This window comes from Saimiri boliviensis, chromosome 4 (assembly GCF_048565385.1).
Source record: "Saimiri boliviensis isolate mSaiBol1 chromosome 4, mSaiBol1.pri, whole genome shotgun sequence".
Lineage (NCBI taxonomy): Eukaryota > Metazoa > Chordata > Mammalia > Primates > Cebidae > Saimiri > Saimiri boliviensis.
The window spans coordinates 33,080,753-33,103,873 of record NC_133452.1 but is presented as its reverse complement, the minus strand read 5'-3'; the positions used below and the strand labels follow the sequence as shown (position 1 = coordinate 33,103,873).

Sequence of the window (23,121 nt, the reverse complement as noted above, 5' to 3'; positions counted from 1 at the left end):
GCAGGGTTAAACTCTGGGGTTTCGAAGTTAGGATTTAGTCCACAAAATATGTACACTGCAGTGATTTATAATTTTTTGTTGTTACTGTAGTTAAGATATAGTGAACATTTATTATATACCAGGCTCTGTGAAATGCACTCTACGAAATTATTTCATTTAACCTTCACAACAACCTTTGAGTGGACATGATTATCTCATTCTACATATGAGGACACAATACCTTGGAGAAGCCAAGTTACCCAAGGGCAGTAGTGGGATTTGAATCCAGGTCTACTGACTCAAGTCTACATGCAAAAAAAAAAAAAAAAAAAAAAAAAAAAAAAACTGCGGCTGGGTGTGGTGGCTCACACCTGTAATCCCAGAACTTTGAGAGGCCAAGGCGGGCAGATCACCAGGTCAGGAGTTCCAAGAACAGCCTGATTGTCATGGTGAAACTCCATCTCTACTAAAAATACAAAAATTAGCCAAGTGTGGTGGCATGCACCGATAATCCCAGCTACTCAGGAGGCGGAGGCAGGAGAATCTCTTGAACCCAGGAGGTGGAGGTTGCAGTGAACCAAGATTGTGCCATTGCACTCCAGCCTGGGTAACAGCAAGACTCCGTCTCAAAAAAAGCCAAAAACCAAAAAACAAAAAACAAACAAAAAAATCCCTGCAAGCCCATCCCAAATTTACTTCCTGATTCCATTTCCTGCTTTATTTTTCCCTTCTCATCATTGAATATACCTATTTTTTAAAATTGATTTATTGACCTCTCTGAGTAGAAAGCAAGCACCATGAAGGCAGGAATCTCACTCATTTTGGACACAGCTGATTCCTGAGGGTCTAACATCATGCCTGGTAGTTCCTGGACCAGAGTAAGTGCTCAATAAACATTTATTAAATGAGGAAGTCAATAAACGATGGTTAAATAAAATTGTAAGGACATTCTGGAAAACAATTACAAGAAAGAAAATAAATGAACTATTTTTCCACAAGACTTCTCTTGTTTCTGTTGGTTTATCCTGTGAAATGAAGTCAGATCCTGAAAATGTCTGTTTTTAAAAAATAGTAGGATGATTTGTACATTCATTAAAACGGATGAATACAGAAGTGGAAAGGCTTATCCACTTGACTCTTACGAGCGGAAGTGAGACTGTTTTAAGATCCTTCTCAAAATAAGTGGTCGCGCAGCTCACCTCACTTTGTGCACAGCACACTGAGTCAGTGGCTAATCCGAGATTTAGCAACTACTTAGATAACCAAACAGCTAGATGTGATGATAACTATAATAGCAGCAGTGTAAGATTAAACGTGGCATCATTCTGACAGGCTTCCTAAAATCAACATATGCTTCTTTTATGTCATGTATTTTAAGTATTAGTTCTTTGGTGCATAACTTCCAGCATGAATTTACAAAACAGAATGCCATCTATAACAAAAATCCAAATAGTTCAATGATATTTTATTAATATTGATGAAAATTCATAATTCAAATGTAACAAGTTTTTTAATACGGAATGCATTTATGCCAAGACAGACACGCAGCTGAGCTATTTCTTCTTAACTCACACAGACATTTGCTAGAATGTGTAAATGCTAGAAGGGTATAAAGTCCTTTATTAGTAATGCTCTTGTGTTAATAATTGCACAATTTACCTTGTCATCAGGAAGCACGTGCCAAATAGATATTGTTTTTTCCTCAGCTTCATTGTTGATAGACAAATAAGAAGGTTGATAGATTTTGGTTGGTTCTAATATTAATACCTTGAAAAGATAAGGCAAAGAAACTAGTATCAGTGACTTCAGATGGAAACCACTTAGAACTGCTGCAACCCCCCAGCACCAACGTAGAGGATTGCTGGATGAGTCTCTGGATCTGTTGCTGGAGTAAACGATTTCACTTTGTCTGATTGCTGTTTTCCTATAAATCCTTCAAGCATTTTACAGTATTTATCAATGATCACAAGGTTCAATAATGCATCAACTTGTATTGCTAATAAACTTAGGAATACATTTTAGAAGCCCATATATTGGTTGAGCTATCCTCAGGGAATCTACTAGTGATTAACTTTTAAAAAATCTTCTATTTTATCATGTACTATATAAGCTATTTCTATAAATATAAATGTGTCAAAGAAAGACAGAAAAGGTCCATACATAGAATGTCACATACTTATTTTAGTTTTTCTGCTATCACACTTTATCATACAGATGCAGTAGTATGGTTTTCATACCCATGTAAATAAATTTAGAAATGGTTTTGGTTATTCCTGAAAGAGTTTTATATATAAACCAAAGAAACAAACTTAGCTATATGAAATAATAAACGCGTTTTTTTGCACTGCCTTTTGGATGAAACTGGCATCTTCAATAATGATATATTTAGCCTTGTAAGAGAAAAAGAGAAATCAAATGTGCTCCTATTTTCAAGTTCTATGAGGGGTATGTGATAAATGAGTTGAGAATCTCCATCAAAGAACTGCATGAAGTAGTCTATTATTACTAATATCTTACCATTGAAGTGAATAATACTAAAATGATACACATGGCCTGATTTCAAAGGTGCTACGATTCATTATCTACTTGTAGACATGCTTAAAGGTATCTTCCTGGCCCAAATTTCCTAGGCAAACTTCACCAGGAATGTTTAAAAAAAGAAAAGTCAATACTTAATTAGTAGAGAAACTGGAATAGTCTTTCTACTCTACTGGTTTAACACTCAAGAAGATTACCTTTAGAACTAATCTTTAATCAAGCAAGTTTTCCAAATAAAATTGGAGGAAAACCCCTTCAGAAGGTTCCATTAATAAGGAATTACAGATTCATTATACAGTAAAACATGAAACGCACCCTCAGAAAGAAGGCACAAGAATCTGGGTATATTTGTTTTACTCTAAACTTACCCTAACAGTGCATTTACTTAAGGTACAGGTAACTAGGGAAAGGGAGCTAGAAAAGCCAATTTTTCTTTACTCTGGGTATTAAAACTGTTAAGGGCTCAAAGAATTCTGAGTCAGGCTTTAGCCGTGAAAATAAGATGGTCTGTACCACAAATACACACACAGTGGGAGTCCAGAAAGGAACAGATTCTGACTCAGGAAGAAACTCACCCAGTGAATCAAAATCTTAATTCTAATCAATAGAGAGACAAGCGGTAATGATGAATAATGAATAATGAAAATCAACTTTCCAACTAAACTTTGCAGAAATGGCACTCTCATTTCTGAGTACTGCAGTGTATATGGAATCAAAACAATAGAGAATAAAAGGTGGGTTTCCCCAAACATCATCCAACTCTCTTCATCGACAAGTGAGAATATACCCTGTGCCCAAATCATGTGGGCATCTATTATATTCCACAGTAGAAAGAAACAGCACCAGCTTCTCTCTTGTAAAATTATGTCTTTGTTGTCATCTCAATATTTCTAATAGATAAAATCTGAACCATGTGTCCCTCACTTGAGACAGGAAATAAAAACAAGGTTGTAGCTAGCACTGTCTAATTAATGTGTTGAGCCCTTTGCTTTACCCTTGAAATGACAAAATGTGAGATATTTGTAGCACACATTATAGAGGTCACAGAAAGGCTGGAAAAAAGACCAGGAAATGGAGGCACTTTGACAAAGTCTTAACGCTAGATATAACTCACTTGTGAGTTTATATATTCTTACTTTTAGTTTCTTGTTTTTAGGTTAACATTATAATTAACTGCTAATTTCATGTATCTGAATAAAAAAGGAAGACTGCAAGGCCTATAAAGAATAGATATTAACCAGATGTTGAGGTTTCTACAGCCTTTTAAGTACAATATTTCTCTTCTGCCTCTCTCCTGACATTAGATAATGAGTTCATGGTCTCTAGACTTTTCAATGCAAGGAGGAAAGAAAATATACCAAGACAAGAGGTAAGAAAAAAAAGAATAAATCAAAATGATAAATGATGGTACTATTCAAATCATTTCCCAAATAAACTTTCAACTTTCTTTTACCCAGAGCCACAGTTACTTCTTGGAGAAATGAGAATGAATATAGTACTGAGATAAATAAAAACAATCAAATAATATTTTCTAAAATAGGCCATGTTGGATTTTATTTAGATGCATTTCAAAAGAAGGAAGGATGATGTTATCCTAATCAACACCTACTGCAACCTTTGTAGTGTGAGCCATGGAAGCTGTGATGCTAAGGATATGACAAGTTGCAGTGACCAGGAGAGCCCCACAGGTACTAAAAGGCTGCCTTTCTCTGTGAGGGAGAGCGTGGCTGGCAAATTCCAGAAGCAGTCACAACTTATTACCCAAATATTGGTCCCGTTTTTCTGCTATGCTATCATCTACATTGAGATTTTAAAATGATCCATATGGCTTCCATTACCTTTTAAAACAATATCTTTGCAGTTTCTGTAGTGCTTCATCATACACTTAAATACAAGAAAATATCTGGCCGGGCGCGGTGATTCACGCCTGTAATCCCAGCACTATGGGAGGTCAAGTTGGGTGGATCATGAGGTCAAGAGATTGAGACCATCCTGGCCAACATGGTGAAACCCCGTCTCCACTAAATATACAAAACTTAGCTGGGCATAGTGGTGCATGCCTATAGTCCCAGCTACTCAGGAGGCTGAAGCAGGAGAATCACTTGGACCCAGGAGGCAGAGGTTGCAGTGAGCCGAGATCATGCCACTGCACCCCAGCCTGGCAACAGCGCAAGACTCCATCTCGGAAAAAACAAAAAAGAAAAGAAAACATTCAAGTGGTTAATCCTAAAGCAATTTCCATTAAATTTGGAGCTTCTTGGTAGACTGGCATTTTCTGTAACTCACACAGGTGAAGTCGCTGTAAGAACACTCAAGAACTACAAAAATGTAGTGTTGCCCTCTGTGTAACAATGAAATACGGAAAAGAAATTTTGAGTACCTGAGTTATGAATTCTGATGTAGGAATAGTATTTAGAGCTGAGTAGGAAAACACTGCATTTTAGAGTCCTGTCACAAAAAGACCCCAAACAAGCCACGAAGTTTCAAGAAGGAAATGGATTGCTGAGAAAAATCAAATATGCCACAAATACGTTGGCAAGATAATAACAAACACCTATGTGCCTACCACTCGCAGATAACTAAATGTTAACATACTTTCATATTTGCTTCAAAATGTTTTCTAAAGAAATAAAATGTTGTAAATAAAGTTGAGGTCCTCAGGATCCCTTACACAATCCTATGATCCCCTTCCCAGATAATTTCCCAGAATCCCAGAATATTCAGCAATTCCTATGGCCACCAGCAGGCTCTAAAAATGCTCTTGTCTCTATACCAGTGACAACTGCTGTAAAACGTTTTAACTCTTTGAGTCCAATGGGGAAAAAAAAATAGTGTCTCATTTAATCTGCTTTTTCTTGACTAACCAGAAGTTAATGATCTCTTCACATTATTTTTTTTCTTTTTATTTTGCTTATCAATTTATAGGATTTTTTTTGTGTATTACCTAAACTGACTACTATTTTGCACATTTTTATAAAACATTTTCCCCTTCTAGCAGTTTCTATTTAGCATGCTCATGGTGTCTTTTTTTTTTTTTTAATCAAACAAAAATATCAATTTTTTAGTGACTTTTAAGCTCCTTTCTTGCTTAAGGATGCCTTTCTCAACTGGTGTTTATCCCTATATTCTCCTAACTTCTCACTTAATATTTTCTGATTTATTTTTTATATTCACTTATTTGTATTTATATTATGACAAATTCTGTCAAATATTTTTTATATTAACATATTTATATCATGAAAGACAAATTCATATTAAACTAATTTAAATGAGCTGAAAGTGACTAATTTGAATGGTTTCCTTTCCAGTTTTCTGGTCCATCAAGTTAACAGTCAATTAAACACCAGAATTCTATGTTCTCTTCTTTCACTACACTTACTGCTACTCGGAGCACCAGCTAGAGGCAAGTTGCCAGCTCATTCGAAGATAAGTATTTTCCTAGGCTACACATTACCTAGGCTAGAAAATAAAGTGAAGCGTTTCAGTTAAAAGGCTTTCAATTAAAGACCCTGCTGAGCTCAAGGCTTCATCTGGAAGCAAGAGTAAAGCATGCTCATGTCAGCAATAGATTTAATTAAGTGAAGTAGGTGATCCTATCAACAAGAACAGGAAAACAAGATTTCACAAAAAGAATTGAGAACTGTCACCACCTCTGAGTATGGAAGATAGAGATTGCAGAGCTCAGACAGAGACTTACGGCATCACTTTGATGTGAAAAGAAATTTGTACACACAGTGAATTGCCAGTAATTCTTTTTTTTTTTTTTTGAGACAGAGTCTTACCATGTCGCCCAGGCTGGCGTGCAATGGTGCAATCTCGGCTCACTGCAACCTCTGCCTCCTGGGTTTCAAGCAATTCTCCTGCCTCAGGCTCCCGAGTAGCTAATTTTTTGTATCTTTTGTATAGATGGGGTTTCACCATGTTGTCCAGGCTGGTCTGAAAACTCCCGACCTCGTGATCCACCTGCCTCAGCCCCATAACGTGCTGGGATTACAGGCGTGAGCCACTGTGCTCAACCGTTGCCAGTAATTCTTGAATTGGATGCTGGACAGTATTAAGAACTATCAGGAGGGGGATGGCACCATCTGAGAAGAGCAATAGACTTTTTTAAGTGCGTGTGCATGTGTGTGTGTGTATGTATGTTACACATTTAAATCTATATAGCTGAAGTCTGCTAGAGATCAGCCAAAATGAGTTGCAGACCAAAAACTGCAAGTCATTATTTCCCATGGTCTAAAGTACTATAAACAGGGATTGGGGATATGACATCTAACTCAGACCCAGCTGGGTAATGGATGGTGGGGATGGACTAACAATGCAGGTGAACCTGATACTCTTTACTCCAATATGGGAGATAATACGGAAGACCATGCCAACACCACTGCAGGATTAAGGAAAAGCATCCATCAGTCTGGCTGAAGCTAAACCAAGAGATAATCTTTGCATTGTTTAGGAAGTACACTTCACCACTTATCAAAAGGAACCAGCCAAATTCCATGGCAAAAACATAAAAATATTTCTCTGATTCTGAGAAATTATTTTTTAAGGTAAGCTAAAGCAAACCAATGTGCAGGAAATAAAGATATTAACCAGGTGACTGCAGTCTTAGGACACAAAAATCAGCATCTAAGCACTGTTACAATCACAGTACAAGATGTTCTTTAAATGAAAAAATGTAATTAGATTTAAAGGAAAAGTACTCACTGGAAACCGAACCACAGTAACATCTGTCTTTGTGGCCTCGACCAGGAAATCCATCCAAAAGTCCACAAGTTCTTGCTTGGCCACGGGCTGTTCAGTAGTCAGTTTCACAAAATGCTTATATATCAAAATTGTCTCTACAATAGACTTGAGGTACCTGAGAAGTAAAAGACATAAAACATATGTCTTTTTAGAACCACCTGTTCCCATGTATCCTAATCTAATTCTGTAATGTAATTTATATTTGACATTAACAGTTACACATTCATTACATTATTCATTATTTGTCACATATCATGTGCTTTCACACTTTCTTTTTTTTTTTTGAAATGGAGTCTCACTCTGTCACCCAGGCAGGAGTGCAGTGGCTGCAGTGGCACAATCTCGGCTCACTGCCACCTCCCTGTCCTTGGTTCAAGCTATTCTCCTGCCTCAGCCTCCTGAGTAGCTGGGATCACAGGTGTGCACCAGTACACCCGGCTAAGTTTTGTATTTTTAGTAGAGATAGAGTTTCACCCTGTTGGCCAGGCTGGTCTCGAACTCCTGACCTCAAGTGATCCACCTGCCTTGACTTCCCAAATGCTGGGATTACAGGCGTGAGCCACTGTGCTTGGCCACACTTTTTTTATTTTTTTGAGATGGAGTCTCACTCTGTCACCCAAACTGGGAAGCAGTGGTACCATCTTGGCTCCCTGCAACCTCTATCTCCTGGGTTCAAGTGATTCTCCTGCCTCAGCCTCCCGAGTAGCTGGACTATAGGTGTGTATCACCACACCCAGGTATTTTTTGAATTTTACTAGAGACAGTTTCACCATGTTGGCCAGGCTGGTTTCAAATTCCTGACCTCAAGTGATCCATTTGCCTTGGCCTCCCAAAGTGCTAGAATTACAGGTGTGAGCCACCATGCCCGGCCATGCTTTCACACATTATCTCATTTCTATCTCATAAAAATTCAATAACATAGGTTATTTTATCCCTATGTTAGAGATGAGGAAACAGGCTTAGAGGGCTTGGCAACTTGGACTAGAGCCATATATCTGGTTAAAATGTGAATTTTAAAATGCCTATATTCTATTTGAGGAAGCAGTTAATGCATTTGTTTTTAAATATGCTTCTTTGAGGAAGCTTTCCTAAATAGACCCTTCATAAGACATCATTATTTAGCTCTGAAGCAACACAGCTTATACATTATACAAATACCCTCAAACCTAGTAAGACAGATGGTGCCTCAAAGGAAAAAGTTAGGAAAAATGAGGAGCGAGATAATTACAGGCGATAATGGCTATGCAGGCGCTTTGTGGACTATAAACATGGAAGTTAACAGTCCACAAAAATTAAGTTAGTGGAACCTTAAGGCACTGTTTTGCAGCTGTGAGTACCATTGTATAGAATAGTGGCTGTTTTCTTGTTAACAGAACCAGGATGCCTAAAATACTGCCATCGGAATGGTCATTGCAAAGAAACAGGAAATGTGACTGAATATAATGCATGCATTTATTGGTTCCTTTATTTCATATCATTTGCTGCATGCCTGCTGCTGTACATTGTTGTGGGGATAAATATTAAAAGGTGTTATAACATCATGACTAAATATCCATGGAGGTATGATTAAACAGAGAGACAACTTAAAAAGCCATATACTCAGTATCAAGAAAGGCAGAACTAAAGAATGACAGAAACACTATAGATGGGACTTGGGTGTGAGGAACGGCTATAGGTCAAGGTCAGCTTTATGAGCAGGTGTGATGGATGAGTGTTCTCCGGGGAATGTGTCCATTGTGAGAGGCATGTTCAGCACATGCTCAGACACTCACGCATGAAACTGGCAGCGTGCTATGAAGAGACAATAGTACAAACTCAGGGGTGTGACAAGAGCTGAGGCTAATGGCTAAGGGCAAATCTTGTTTGCTAAGACAAAATGACGGACTTTATCCCTTAGGCTGTGAGGAACAATTAAACTATATTGATTTAAGGATTTCAGTGCAGGGGAAGTGTCAGATGTGCATTTTCGAAATATCACTGTGATCTTTAGAAAGATCCCTGGCGAGAACTGGCTAAAGGAGACCTGAATATGAGACAAATTCTTTAAAAAGCCATGAAGGCCAGAGTGGTCTCTTCCTCACATGGTTTCTGTGACGAAAACAGCCAAGTAAGTGGCCTGAGCTCGGGGTGCCTCTGGAAAGATGCTTTCGCCGTGTTATGGTTAGCCCTTTAAAGTCTTTACAGCTAATGGTCAATCGCTACATGTGATGCTAATAAAAATTGTTTTTCTTTCTTTCTTTTTTTTTTGAGACAGTCTCACTCTGTTGCCCAGGCTGAAGTGCAGTGGCATGATCTTGGCTTACTGCAACCTCTGCCTCCTTGGTTCAAATGATTCTCTGGGTTCAAGAGATTTGGGTGTACTCCAAGAACAATTTGAAATTAGAAAAACACACAAATATAGGAAACGTTCAAATGTGTCAGTGAAATCCTAAGTAAAAACAAAAGTAAATCAAGAATGAAAATTCTAAATCTGAGATTAGATCACAAAGGAAACAAAAGGCATAGGTTTGGAGTAGAGGTCTAAGAGCTGACATGGAAATGTGGTCTCAGGCCCTGAACATCAGTTATATTTGCAGGTGCAAAATGTGTGACCTCTGCATGATCCACGTGGGTGACACTGGCCAACCTGGGCCAATGGGTTGGTCAATGTGCCGGAAAGGCTAAGTCAGGAACCTGCTGACATAGCCTACGTCCAAAATCACCAGAATTTATATGCAACACATTTTGTGAATATCACGATTTTCCTCTATATTCTGCATTTTATTTTATAAGCAAATAAAATCATCTAATTGTCACTTCAATAAATATAATATAGGACCAATATGGAGCTGTTTATTAAAAATAATTGTATCAACATAGAATAGCTGATTATTACCATGCTGGTGTCTTCAGTTTAAAAAGCTTTTCAGAGGCTTGAATGACTCTCATGTGGTCGTTGGCTAGGACACTGGCCCCCAGAAAAAATCCAACTTCCCAGTAGCTCTGGAGTTTTTCCAGGTTTCCCTTTTTACCAAGAAGGCTACTTAGCTTCACCCCTAGAATACAAACAGGAAGTAAAATGTTACAAATGCACCCCAGACAGGTAGAACCAGGTTTTCACTAAAAAGCAAAATTAAGCTTTCATTCCTCTTTTTGGATTAAAATACCTTCGTGAAGTTGCTGATTATTAAGGTGGTTTCAGTTCACTGTGAAAAGAAATTAGTCATAAAAAGGAATGAAACACTGATACATACAATTACACCACCGATGAACTTGGAAAACATGCTAAATTAAATAAGCCAGACGCAAAAAGACAAAGGTTGAGTGATTCCCCTTACAGGAGGTACCTAGCACAGACACATTCTTAAATGTGGAAAGTAGAATAGAGGTTACCAGGGACTGGGGGGAAGAAGGGAATGGGGAGTGACTGTTTAATGGGTACAGAGTTTTAATTTGAAAAGATAAAAAGGTTCTGGAGATGAACAGTGGTGTTGCCTGCATAACAATGTAAATGTACTTAATGCCACTGAGGAGTGCACTTCGAAGGGAAATTTTTGTTATGTACATTTTATCATAATAAAAAATTTGGTAAAAAAAAACAATAGTAAGTCAGACCAACCAGAAAGGTACACAGAAAAAAGTGAAAATTACCCTTTAATTTGAAAACCAAGGATAACGTTATGGTCACTTTAACGTACATAAATCTAGAACTTTTATAAATGTCAGTATATGCATAAATTAAAAGGTGATAATACAAACATTGTTGTGTAACCTCCTTCTTTGTCTTTTTACAACATGGATTCTTAAATAAATTAAGAGGGAAATCTCACATTTTTTATGCTGAAATTCTATCAGTTGAAGTATAACTATATACTATATATATTTTGCAAGAGTAAAATGCTATAATAATTAATAATTTTAGACACAAAAAGTTATATACAGAAAATGTTAAAGAAATAAGGAAATATGCCGGATGTGGTGGCTCACACCTGTAATCCCAGCACCTTGGAAGGCTGAAGGAAAAGGATTGCTTGAGCCCAGGAGTTCTAGATTGGCCTGGGCAACATAGCAAGAGCCTGTCTCATTAAAAAAAAATTTAAAAAAATTTTTAAAAAACTAGAAAAAAAGAGGAGATAGACTGACAGATAATACTGTCTTGTTATGTGACTGTCTTAAAAGTCTTGAAATCTGGTAATATAAATACTCCAACTTTGTTCTTTTTCAACACTGTTTTGGCACTTCTGTGTTCTTAATGTTTCATTACATAGTTTCAAACATATAAAGTAGATTTTCAAATATCTACTGTGTCTTGTATTATTTTTGCATTTCGTATTTGTTTGATTAAAAAGAATATATCCTTGTAGCATTGTTTGGTGCCACTAATATCCATCACATTAAATTGTTGGTAAAATCACCTGAGACTTAGGAATGAGGCAAAAAGGTAGGATGTATCATTTCAATATCATATGGGGGCATCAGGCCACTCAAGGACCGTCTCCGGAAAGTAACGCTAGTTCATCTCATTATATACCACTTATTAAAGATCCCAGACTTACAAAAGTTTACTTGTTAACTTGCAGATTTTTGTCCAGTAGAGATGTAAACCTCTGTAGAGTGGAATGGATAAATTCTTAAGATTTACGACCTGTTGGACATAAACCAGCTTTTTTTTTCTTCAAACTCAGAAATCTTAACGTTTCTTTGCTGTCTATGAATATAAATATTTTTTGAACTGGAGATTCCATCTTACTAGTTTCCACATTAGTTGAGTTAAATAAAATAGTTTTATGTGTCCATTTTAATATTTGCTGAGAGTCATGATTTTACCTTTTTGAAAATTATATGTGAATGAAACAAAATAACCTTTAAAATTTTTCATGTTACTTTTTATCATATAATTCCACTCAAACCACAAGTGTTTCAGGAAAATGTCCATTCGGAAATTCTTCACATTTTGTGAGGGCAAATTAAAGAGAGAACAGCTTTGCCACTGCTGTTTCACAAGATGAAAATAAATTACACATGCATAGTTCAACATCCAAGATCTTCTATCTAGATGTAACTTTTTTTTCGTTTTTGTTTTTGAGACAAGGTCTCACTCTGTCACGCAGGCTGGAGGTGGAGTGGCATGACCACTGCTCACTGCAGCCTTGAACTTCCGGGCTCAAATGATCCTTCTACCTCAGCCTCCCAAGGAGCTGGGACTACAGGCATGAACCACCACACCTAGCTAATTTGGGCCTTTTTTTTTTTTTTTTTTTCCTGGGCTCAAGTGATCCTCCTGACTCAGCCCCATTAGCTGAGATAACAGATGCTACCACAACGGCTCACTTTTAAATTTCTTCATAGTTTTTACTTTTTATTTTTTTGTAGAGACAGGGTCGCACTCTGTGGGCCAGGCTCATCTTGAACTCCTGGGCTCAAGCAATCCTCTCTCTTGCCTTGCCCTCCCAAAGTTCTGGGATTACAGGCATGAGCCACCATACCCCAATAATAGTTTTAAAATAAAATTTCAGATGTGCTCATGTACCTCAGAAGTTCCTTTTGTGATGGTGATACTTGGTTTTGGCCCTGCCGAGCATTTATCACATGATCGTCACACCCAGCCAGCATTTGGACAAAATGTATATTTTTTAGGTCAACTAGTGTTTTAGCATATGGATGTATCACAATTTATTTACACAAATGGAGATGCGTGGCCATTTTTATTACTCTAAACATTGTTGTACACATAGCTTTGTATATTTGCTCAATTATTTCTTTATAATAAAGTTCTAAACATGGATTTGTTAGGGACAGAAGACATGCCCATTTTTAGTGTTGATGCATTTTTGTCAAATTGCCCTTAGAAAATGCTATACCAATTTATACTTTCACTGGAGGCATCTGACAATGAGCTCTTACCTACACCCTTCCCAGTGAGGGGGACTATCACGTGCATTCATCTTTACCAATATGACAGGGGAGAAAAAGGAACATTGCCTTTTCTTAACCATTGAGATTGGCTATCTTCACGTTTCTATTTCCTTTGTGAATCAGCATTTATGCTCTTTGCACGAACTTGTTTCTACATGAAGACATTCATCTTTTAAGTATGGAGTTAAGAACATGGCTCTAATTTTTATAAGTCCTTTCTCTCTCTCTCTCTCTCTCTCTCTCTCTCTCTCTCTCTCATACAAACACAGATATACAGATATCTTAGTGCATAAAATTTGTTTTGTATTTAGGATTTTTTTCCATAGGATAGAATTTCAGGAGTACTGTTAGACTTGGTTCCAAACTACAATATTTTTTAGGCTCTTCATCCATAGGGACAAATCAATAAAGTACAATTTGTGATGTTCAATTGTACCTTTTTAACCAAGTCCTTCCAGATCAATATTTTTCTCTATTTAAAAACATGTTGATTGAATTTACAAGCAATGAGCTGTATGTCATTGGTGTGTTATCAACCAGTTCACCATGTATTTGATTCAGTTGCCTATTTATGCAATTTAAATGCTGACCATGTTGTCACTAAAATTGGTTGACTTATATTGAGGATTTTTTAATAGCTTAGTTTTTATCATAGTTTTATCATTTTGCAGTTGTTACTATGTTCAAGGCTGTTTTAAGTGGAAAATGGGAGACTACTGAATACTCAGATGCCTAGCACTGTGTGTATTGAAAATGGTAACTCCCTCAATCCATACATTACCACAATGAGTTAGAGATTACCTCCCTTTTGTGCTAATGAAAACAAATCCCAGAGAGGTTTAGCAACGTGTCTAAAGCCATACACCTCATAAGTGGTGGAGAATAGATCCTTTTCATTTTAATTTTCCATTAGGAAGACTCTCAAGCATACATCAAAATAAATACTAAAATGAATGACCATATTTTCAATAATCGTTAACATTTTGCTGTTGCTTTACCTCCTTGAATACTTTTGCTGAACCATTTCAAATTAAACTGGAGATATCATGACATTTCACTCTGAAATATTATAGCATATACCTAAAAAAATCTTCCTATGTATCTTATTCCATTACTGCACCTAACAAAAACAATTCACTGCTATTATCTAATATCTAGTCCTGATTCAGATTCTTGGATTGACTGCCAAAGGTCTCTTACAGTTGTTTTTTTTTTTTCAAAACCAGAATCCAATCAAGAAACATTAATTGCATTTAGTTTTTATATCTCTATTTTTTTTTTTTTTTTTTTTTTAGATAGTATCTCGCTCTCTTGCCCAAGCTGGAGTACAGTGGCATGATCTCTATTCACTGCAACCTCCACCTCCCAGGTTCAGGCAATTCTCCTGCCTCAGTATACCAGGTAGCTAGGATTACAGGTGTGAATCACCACACCTGGCTAATTTTTGTACTTTTAGCAGAAATGGGGTTTCACCATGTTGGTTAGGCTGGGCTCTAACCCCTGATATCAAGTGATCTGCCCACTTCGGCCTCCCAAAGTGCTGGGATTACAGGTGTGAACCACCCCGTTTGGCCTCTAAATATCTTTTAATCTAACCAATCCCTCTACACATTTGTTTTTAGGACATTGACTTTTAGAAAAGACAAGGAGTCCTACAGTGCAGTAGTCCCCAATCACAGGACCACGGACAGGTACTGATCTGTGGCCTGTTAGGAATAGGGCCACAGAGAGGCAGGCAAGCAAGCGAAAAGCTTCTTCATCCGTTCTTACAGCCATTCCCCATTGCTCTTATTGCCACCTGAGCTCCGCCTCCTGTCTGATCAGCAACAGCATTAGATTCTCATAGAAGTCTGAACCCTACTGTGAAGTGTGCATGTGACGGATGTAGGTAACGTGCTCCTTACGAGAATCTAAAGCCTGATCTGTCACTGTCTCCCATCACCCCCAGATGGGACTGTCTAGTTGCAGGAAAACAAGCTCAGGGTTCCCACTGATTCTAAATTATGGAGAGTTGTATAATTATTTCATTATATATTACAATGTAATCATAGAAATAAAGTGCACAAGAAATGTAATGCACTTGAATCAACCCCAAACCACTCCCCTCCCCCAGTCCATGGAAAAATTGTCTTCCACGAAACCAGTCCCTATTGCTAAAAAGGTTGTGGACCGCTGCTCTAGTGTTCTCACATTCTGATCTGTCTGATGTGAATTCTTGGGATTATTTAACTTATTTCTTTAGAGCTTGTAATTTCTATTAAGCGAACTTTAGGTGTTAAGGTTCAGATTAAACATTTTTAGTGAGAATATTTCCCAAGAGTTGCTGTACACTCAGCCAGGAGTGGTGGCTCACACCTATAATCCCAGCACTTTCGGGGGCTGAGGTGGGCGGATCACTTGAGGCCAGGAGTTCAAGACCAGCTTGGCCAACATGGCAAAAGCCTGCAGTGAGCTGTGATTGTGCCACCGTACCCTGAGCAGCAGAGTGAGATCCTGTCTCAAAATAAAAAAAAGAATTATTTCAAACAGATTTTTATGCCTTTAATATCACTGCTATCCCACAATATTTTATCATTCTTTTAGTCTGAGCCTTTAAAAAAAAAACAAATAAATATTCTGACTTTATTTAGCTTCAAAGATTTTCCAGAACATTACATATAGATATAAGCTCTTCCAGAATAATTTGTTTTTAAGTCTAGGATTCATTTCTCTTTAAGTAAAAAAAAAAAACCTGAAGTTAAAGTGGGCCAGGTGTGGCAGCTCACACCTGTAATACCAGTATTTTGGGAGGCTGTGGCAGGAGAACTGCTTGAAGCCACGAGTTCAAGACCAGCCTGGGCAATATAGTGTGGCCCTAGGGTCTCTATTAAAAAAAATTTAATTAGCCAGGTGTGGTGGTGCACACCTATAGTACCAGCTTCTTGGGAGGCTGAGATGGGAAGATCGCTTAAGCTTAGAAATTCGAGGCTGCAGTGAGCTATGATCGTACCACTGCACTCCTGCCTGGGTGACAGAGTGAGACCTAGTCTCTGAAAAAAAGAAAAACATTTTTTTTAATCTTGAAGAAAAATTTCTTCTACAATTCATAGCTTCACTAAGATGAATGTGTTATTTTTTCCCTATGAAAAATAAGGCTGAATATTTCTATGTCTGTAGTAATAACTCCTAAAAGAGTTAGAAAGGTTCTCTGAAAGGAGGTGGTTAGACACCCAACAGAGCAAAATCTGATTTCCATAGATAGGATTCCAGTGTCTAGAATCTTTAAAAATGTGATCAAAGCCAAAACCAAGAAAAGCACTCGCATTGTATTCACTGAGATGCCCTAACTTCTTTAAACTCCCAGGGAACGGCAGCAGATGAAACAATGTCTACACATAAAAGGGACAAAAGCACATTCTATCAATGGCCACAGTTCAAAGATGGTCTGAAGAGCCTGGTTCCTACCAAGACTGCCATCTGCTTGACCTGGTTGCTCCTGGGGCTTTGGGAGGTTCTTCCCCCAGTACCAGTGAAATCATAAGGACAGGAGTCCTTGAGACACAGATAAAGGAAACAGCAGAGGTTTTCGAAAAAAGCACCATGAAAGCACAATCTAAAACAGGACATATTCCTGATGTCTCACAAAACACTAACCTTATTAGGAGTTGGGTGCTGAATACAGAACCCATATCCTCAATATAAGTTTGAGCTACAATATTAACCAGGGGGCTTTTATGAATTATGTCCTAATATCAGGATTCTGTACAACAGTATGAAACATCAAACAAGGAGATATTATAAGCTCGTTTTTTTTTCTCTTTAGGAAGTATGAAGAGACAGAATGCAAAAGATCTATCTGTCCATGATTCTTGCTCTTTTCACCAAGTTGGGTCCAGTTTCTTGATTTCTATGTAAAATATCAAGTTGTAATTACCAACTTTCCGGAGCTCAAAGGAAGATTCAAACTGGTGCCCAGCTGCCAGGAGGAGGACTGCATAATTAATTCCTGACTGTAGTGTTGGCTCAGATTCAAATGCCTTTTTGAACCTATAAAAAAACACAAATGTACAAGTTAACTTTCTCAGTCATGAAACCCTGGGTGTGTAATAGCTTCTGTTTGTATAACTCCAATGCCTGAGCAAGTTAAAATATTGCACTGGCCTTCACCCCAGAATCTGGTGTGCTATTAGGATTTAACGCTTCAGAAACTGCTTATCTTTGTCCACAGCTCTGTTGCATTTCCCCACTTAGCTCACCCTCAACCTAGTAACCCTAGTCTTTTAAAAAAAAATCCTCTCTTCAACCATCTACCAGAAATATGTGAATGTAAAATTTAGTTACAAGGGCATTTGCTACAAGATGAAAAATTACTCTAAATATCCAATAATATTATAAAGTGTAATATGGAATAACATATATTCCAAATGTTAGAAAGCTGTGTAGTCATTTATGTTGTAGAAGCATGTTAAATGTCCGAAGAAAACTAGTGTTTCAAAGTAAAATGTAGTAGTCTACTTGGAAGCCACCATTTGGTGTGTGTGTGTGTGTGTGTGTGTGTGTGTGTGTGTGCATGCAATAAACATTTAAAAATGAGAACCCTGCACAGATTTTTTAAAGTAGTTTTTAAAAACTCTTAAAACATACAGAGCATTGAGGAGGTAAAATACTAAAATGATCAATTCCATAAGAACGATATAAAAGGAAATAATGTCAATCATAAGATGAAATTAAGAAAAGCAGAGATTGTGCCTCTGCACACTAATTTTGGCTCAGAGATTTATAAAAAAGTCTTTTCTGAATATGCACAAAACCAAGTATCAACCTCTGAAAACACTTCAATATTTAAAAGGACTTCAGTATTTGAATATTTACTTTATTTTCAAGGTAATACTTCCTAGGCTATACTTAAGGGTTTCCTTATATGCATTATTAAACAGGCAACAATGTCCAATATAATTTCACTCAAGGGCATATAAAATGAGAAAAATAAAATAAATGGTCTCGTGACTAAGAGGAACTGCCTGAAGCCAATGCCTGAAAAATAAACTTTTATTTTATTTTATTTTATTTTATTTTATTTTATTTTGAGGCGGAGTTTCGCTCGTTACCCAGGCTGGAGTGCAATGGCGCGATCTCGGCTCACCGTAACCTCCGCCTCCTGGGTTCAGGCAATTCTCCTGCCTCCGCCTCCTGAGTAGCTGGGATCACAGGCACGCGCCACCATGCCCAGCTAATTTTTTGTATTTTTAGGAGAGACAGGGTTTCACCTCGTTGACCAGGATGGTCTCAATCTCTTGACCTCGTGATCCACCAGCCTCGGCCTCCCAAAGTGCTGGGATTACAGGCTTGAGCCACCGTGCCCGGCCCAACTTTTATTTTTTAAAAAAATCATGCTGAAGAAAACGTAAGAACTAAATATCTAATGAATGACCATTTGATGATACCAGAAATGGTTATGTGGGAAAAAATACATTACAATTCTAAGATAGAAGCATTCTCACCTAACTCATAACTGTGTAAATAAAAAACAGGAATAGTAAACATGGTGAAAGGCACAATAGTGTATATTATAGGCACAATATGTATATATTATTAGCCTTTATATATACTCAACATTTTCCATAATTTAAAATAAGTTAAACATCAAATGAGAAGAAAAAGTATATTTTTCTGAATATTGAGGACCATGTCTTTTTTTTTTTTTTTTTTAAGATCTGGCTCTTTAGAACAAGCATCTCTGATTAGAAACAAAAATAAGTATTAATCTTAACTAGTTGGCTCTGATGGTTATGCACCTATGAAGTATGAAAAAAAGGTCCCACTGCATCATTGTAGGTGATTAAAAGGCATTTTTTAATCTCTCTAGACGTATATGTTTCCGTTCTAAAATGAAAAAAGTATATATACTCAGATTACAGATAGTCGAAGCGTTAGCAAGGCAAGTCACAACTTACAAGTCTTAGACTAATATGACTCTCAAAATTCTTTGTCTTTGTTCAGAGGCAAGTATAGTGTCCCAACAGAAAAGGATTTGGGAGAATAAAAAAGTAGACGCTTCCCTTTCTAACCAATTCATATCAAGATACGCAATATTTTTCATTAAATACACTAATTTTCCCTGAAACCAAAGAACATGAAATGTCTCTCCTAAACATATGAAAAGGAAGATGTAAAAATAAAGACATATCCAAATAAATCAATAATCAATCAATATTGGCTGAATAATTCCTACATGCCAAAACAACCTAAATGAATATTTGGGTTTATATCCGTTTTTCTGTTACCACACACAATATACATTTTGTATTTTAAATGAAAATATAAATACCAATAAGATACAAATACTAATTATTTATTTATTTTTTTTTTTTGAGACGGAGTCTCGCTCTTGTTACCCAGGCTGGAGTGCAATGGCGCGATCTCGGCTCACCGCAACCTCCGCCTCCTGGGTTCAGGCAATTCTCCTGCCTCAGCCTCCTGAGTAGCTGGGATTACAGGCATGAGCCACCAGGCCCAGCTAATTTTTTGTATATTGAGTAGAGACGGGGTTTCACCATGTTGACCAGGATGGTCTCGATCTCTCGACCTCGTGATCCACCTGCCTCGGCCTCCCAAAGTGCTGGGATTACAGGCTTGAGCCACCGCGCCTGGCCAAAATACTAATTTTAAATGAAAATATAAATACCAATAAAACTAATAATTCACATTTTTCTTGAGGTCCCCTCAAACTATTATAATAAGTTGAGTACTGTATTGAAAAAGTCTTAATGTTTTCTGGAGATTTAAAGAGCACATAGGTATATTACAAAATAAATAAAATCCTGTTATATATTGTTAGTATACCACTACAGGAAGTGAGAATTTCCCCAAAGCAAAGAAGTAAGTGTTCTTGGGAGAAATTTGCCAATATCAATACTATAGAAAAGTTTAAAAACTATGTATACCTCTTAACATAACAATTATACATTTACAAAGTTATACCAAGAAAAAACATTAAATGTGTAATCAGAAGTTTCATTGCAAGGGCATTTGTTACCAGATGAAAAATTACTCTAAATTTCCAATAACACTATAAAGTATAATATGGAATGAACATATTACAAATGTTGGGAAGCTACATAACCATTTATATTGTGGATGAATATTAAATGTGAGGGGGGAAAATGTGTGTTTCCAAGTAAGACGTAGCTGTCTACATCACTCCTGCTTCAGTAACTAGGGGGAAATAAGAATATTATTATCAAAAACACATTTTTGCAGACACTGGAGATCTATGGAAGCAACAAAAAAAATCACTGAAATAAACTCCAAAGAGGGAAGTGACCTTCCCAGATGCGCTGAATTGCTGTTGTCTTTCACGGGAGCATTTGCTGATTCTGACCCTAAGATTAGGCTTGGGCTTGGCATGGGCAGAAAAATTCTGCCTATTTTAAACTTTACCAGGAAAAAGATAAACTAGTGGATTTCTTGATAAATGCATGGATTGGCACGAGAGAATAAAACCTGAAGGAGCCCCAAACGTGTGGCTGTTTTCTTCATAGGACATTCACTGAATGCTGAGTTGTATAGGAGGCTGGCGGGTGGAGTAGAGCTGGGATGACAGAGTAAAATCTCCTGAGTATTTAGGAGAAAAGTCTCACTAGGGAGAGGAGTCTACAACAACCATAGGAAAAAAGGTCTCCCCTTTAAGAAATTTATCACATTTTGAGCCGGGCATGGTGGCTCACACCTGTAATCCCAGCCCTTTGGGAGGCCAAGGTAGGTGGATCACTTTAGGTCAGGAGTTCAAGACCAGCCTGGCCAACATGGTGAAATCCTATCTCTACTAAAAATACAAAAATTAGCCAAGCATAGTGGTGTGTGCCTGTAGTCCCAGATACTCGGGAAGCTGAGGCAGGAGAATCACTTGAACCCTGGAATGGAGGTTACAGTGAGTCAAGATTGCACCACTGCCCTCCTCCGTGGGCAACAGAGAAAGACTCTGGCCCCCCTCAAAAAAAATTTACCAAATTTTGGAGAATAAAGAGCTAAATGTAAAACTTCTAAGGACAGATATGAAATCTCCCACAGTATTTAAGGTATAAGAAGATAGAAATTGCCTTCCTATCAATTAGAAGCCCAAGAGGGTCACAGCTAAGAAGCAGAGACAAAACAGAATCAGACAATGTCAATGAAAACTAAAACCCAAACCCAACCTGACTCAACTGCATTTGCTGAGGTAATTACCTTCTTACCCTATCTGGCTAACAGAGGACAGGGAGAATCTCTATGAGTGTAAATAAAATCATCTCCAAGTCTCAATAATTTTTCAATACAAAATGTCTGCAATACAATAGAGAAATACAAGACATGCAAAGAGCAAGGAAGTTGTGACCAATAAACAGGAATGAACACAGACAAGCAAAGCTGGCCTAAAGATAATTCAGATACTGGAGTTTGTAGACAAGGACTTTAAGATAATTATGACAAATATGGTAAACAAAATAGAGCATAAGAAAAATGGATCAAATATATAAACAACTTCAAAAGAGAATAAGAATCAAAGAAATCACATAATCTAGCACCAAAACATATGATACCTGAAAAACCAGAATTCAATGTATGGGCTTACAAGTTAATTCAACAAAGTGGAAAAATAGTTTTGGTGAACTAAAATGCATGCAAATAGAAGGTATCTAAACTGAAGCAGAGAGATAGAAACACACACACACACACACACACACACACACACACACACACCCCAACAACAACAGCATGAGACACAGTTAAATGGTCTAACCTATGCATTATTGTAGCCCCAGAAAGAGAAGAAAGAATATGGAGCACAAGAAATATGTGAAGATATAATGGATAAAAAATTTCAAAACTTATGAAAACATCAACCCACAGATTCAAGAAGCTCAGGAAAACTCAAGTGGAATAAAATAAGATAATTATAGTCTAAATGCCAAAACACATAACCAAAATCCAAAAACACAGAGGAAAATCTTTTAAAATTAGCCAGAGGAAAAAGATACATTACTTTCAAAGGAGCAATAAAATTGACAGTAGACTTTGCCATATGAACTATGGAAGCCAGACTACAACGTAGTGACATCTTTAGAGTAATAAAAGAAAATAAAAGTCTAAAAAAGATAGTTTCAGACAAAAACTGGGAGAACTAGTTGCCAGCAGATCTGAACCACAAAAAAAATACTAAAAGTGCTTCAGACTAAAGGAAAGTGATTTCATTTGGAAGTACTGAATGCAGAAAGAAAGAGCATCAGAAAGAGTAATATGTGATTAGATATAAAATAAATAAATTATTTAAGATCTACTGATTATTTAAACTGCTCCAAGTTTCTTTCCTTGTTCAGGAGGCAATAAAATACAAAATGTAAGGCAGACTATAAAAGTCAAAGATACAGGTTGTAATCTCTAGGGAACACTCAAAGAATAATATGAAAACAATTACAAAAGTGCTAATGTAGGAGAAAGTGTTAATAAAAATAAAGCAAGAATGGAGGACTAAAGGAACAAAAAAACATACAAGACAAATAGAAAATAAATAAGACGAATAGTCAATATTATTGCTATAACCCCAACTATCAGTTACCACATTAAATGTAAATGATCTAATCATTCCTAATAAAAGAGATTTTTCAAATTAGACTGAACAATAACAGGAAAAAATGCAATTATATTCATTTTTAAAAGGCACACTGTAAATACAAGTTGAGTAGCACTAAGCAAAAAACCTGAAATCTAAACGCTCCAAAATCCAAAACTTTTTGAGTGCCAACATGATGCTCAAAGGAAATGCTCATTGGAGCATTTCTGATATCCAATTTTCAAATTAGGAATGCTCAACTAGCAATTATAATGCAAATATTTCCAAATTCAAAAATATAAAAAATCCAAAACACTTCTGGTCCCAAGCATTTTATGTAAGAGATACTTAGCCTGTGTAAGAACACAGGTATGTTGAAAGTGAAATGATCCATAAAG

At 37.0% G+C, this 23,121-nt stretch overlaps 1 protein-coding gene across 3 annotated transcripts in view; it reads right to left on the bottom strand.

The window, feature by feature from the left end:
• The window catches only part of MAP3K5 (mitogen-activated protein kinase kinase kinase 5), a 236,862-nt gene that overhangs the window by 97,484 nt on the left and 116,257 nt on the right, over positions 1-23,121 (bottom strand). For all 3 annotated transcript variants that reach the window (XM_074397398.1, XM_003932483.4, XM_074397397.1), the window contains 4 exons: positions 17,069-17,181; positions 10,136-10,295; positions 7,222-7,375; positions 1,639-1,746 (listed from right to left, as the gene is read on the bottom strand). In XM_074397398.1, the coding sequence (XP_074253499.1) occupies positions 1,639-1,746; positions 7,222-7,375; positions 10,136-10,295; positions 17,069-17,181 (535 nt within the window). The remainder of the gene's footprint in view (positions 1-1,638; positions 1,747-7,221; positions 7,376-10,135; positions 10,296-17,068; positions 17,182-23,121) is intronic.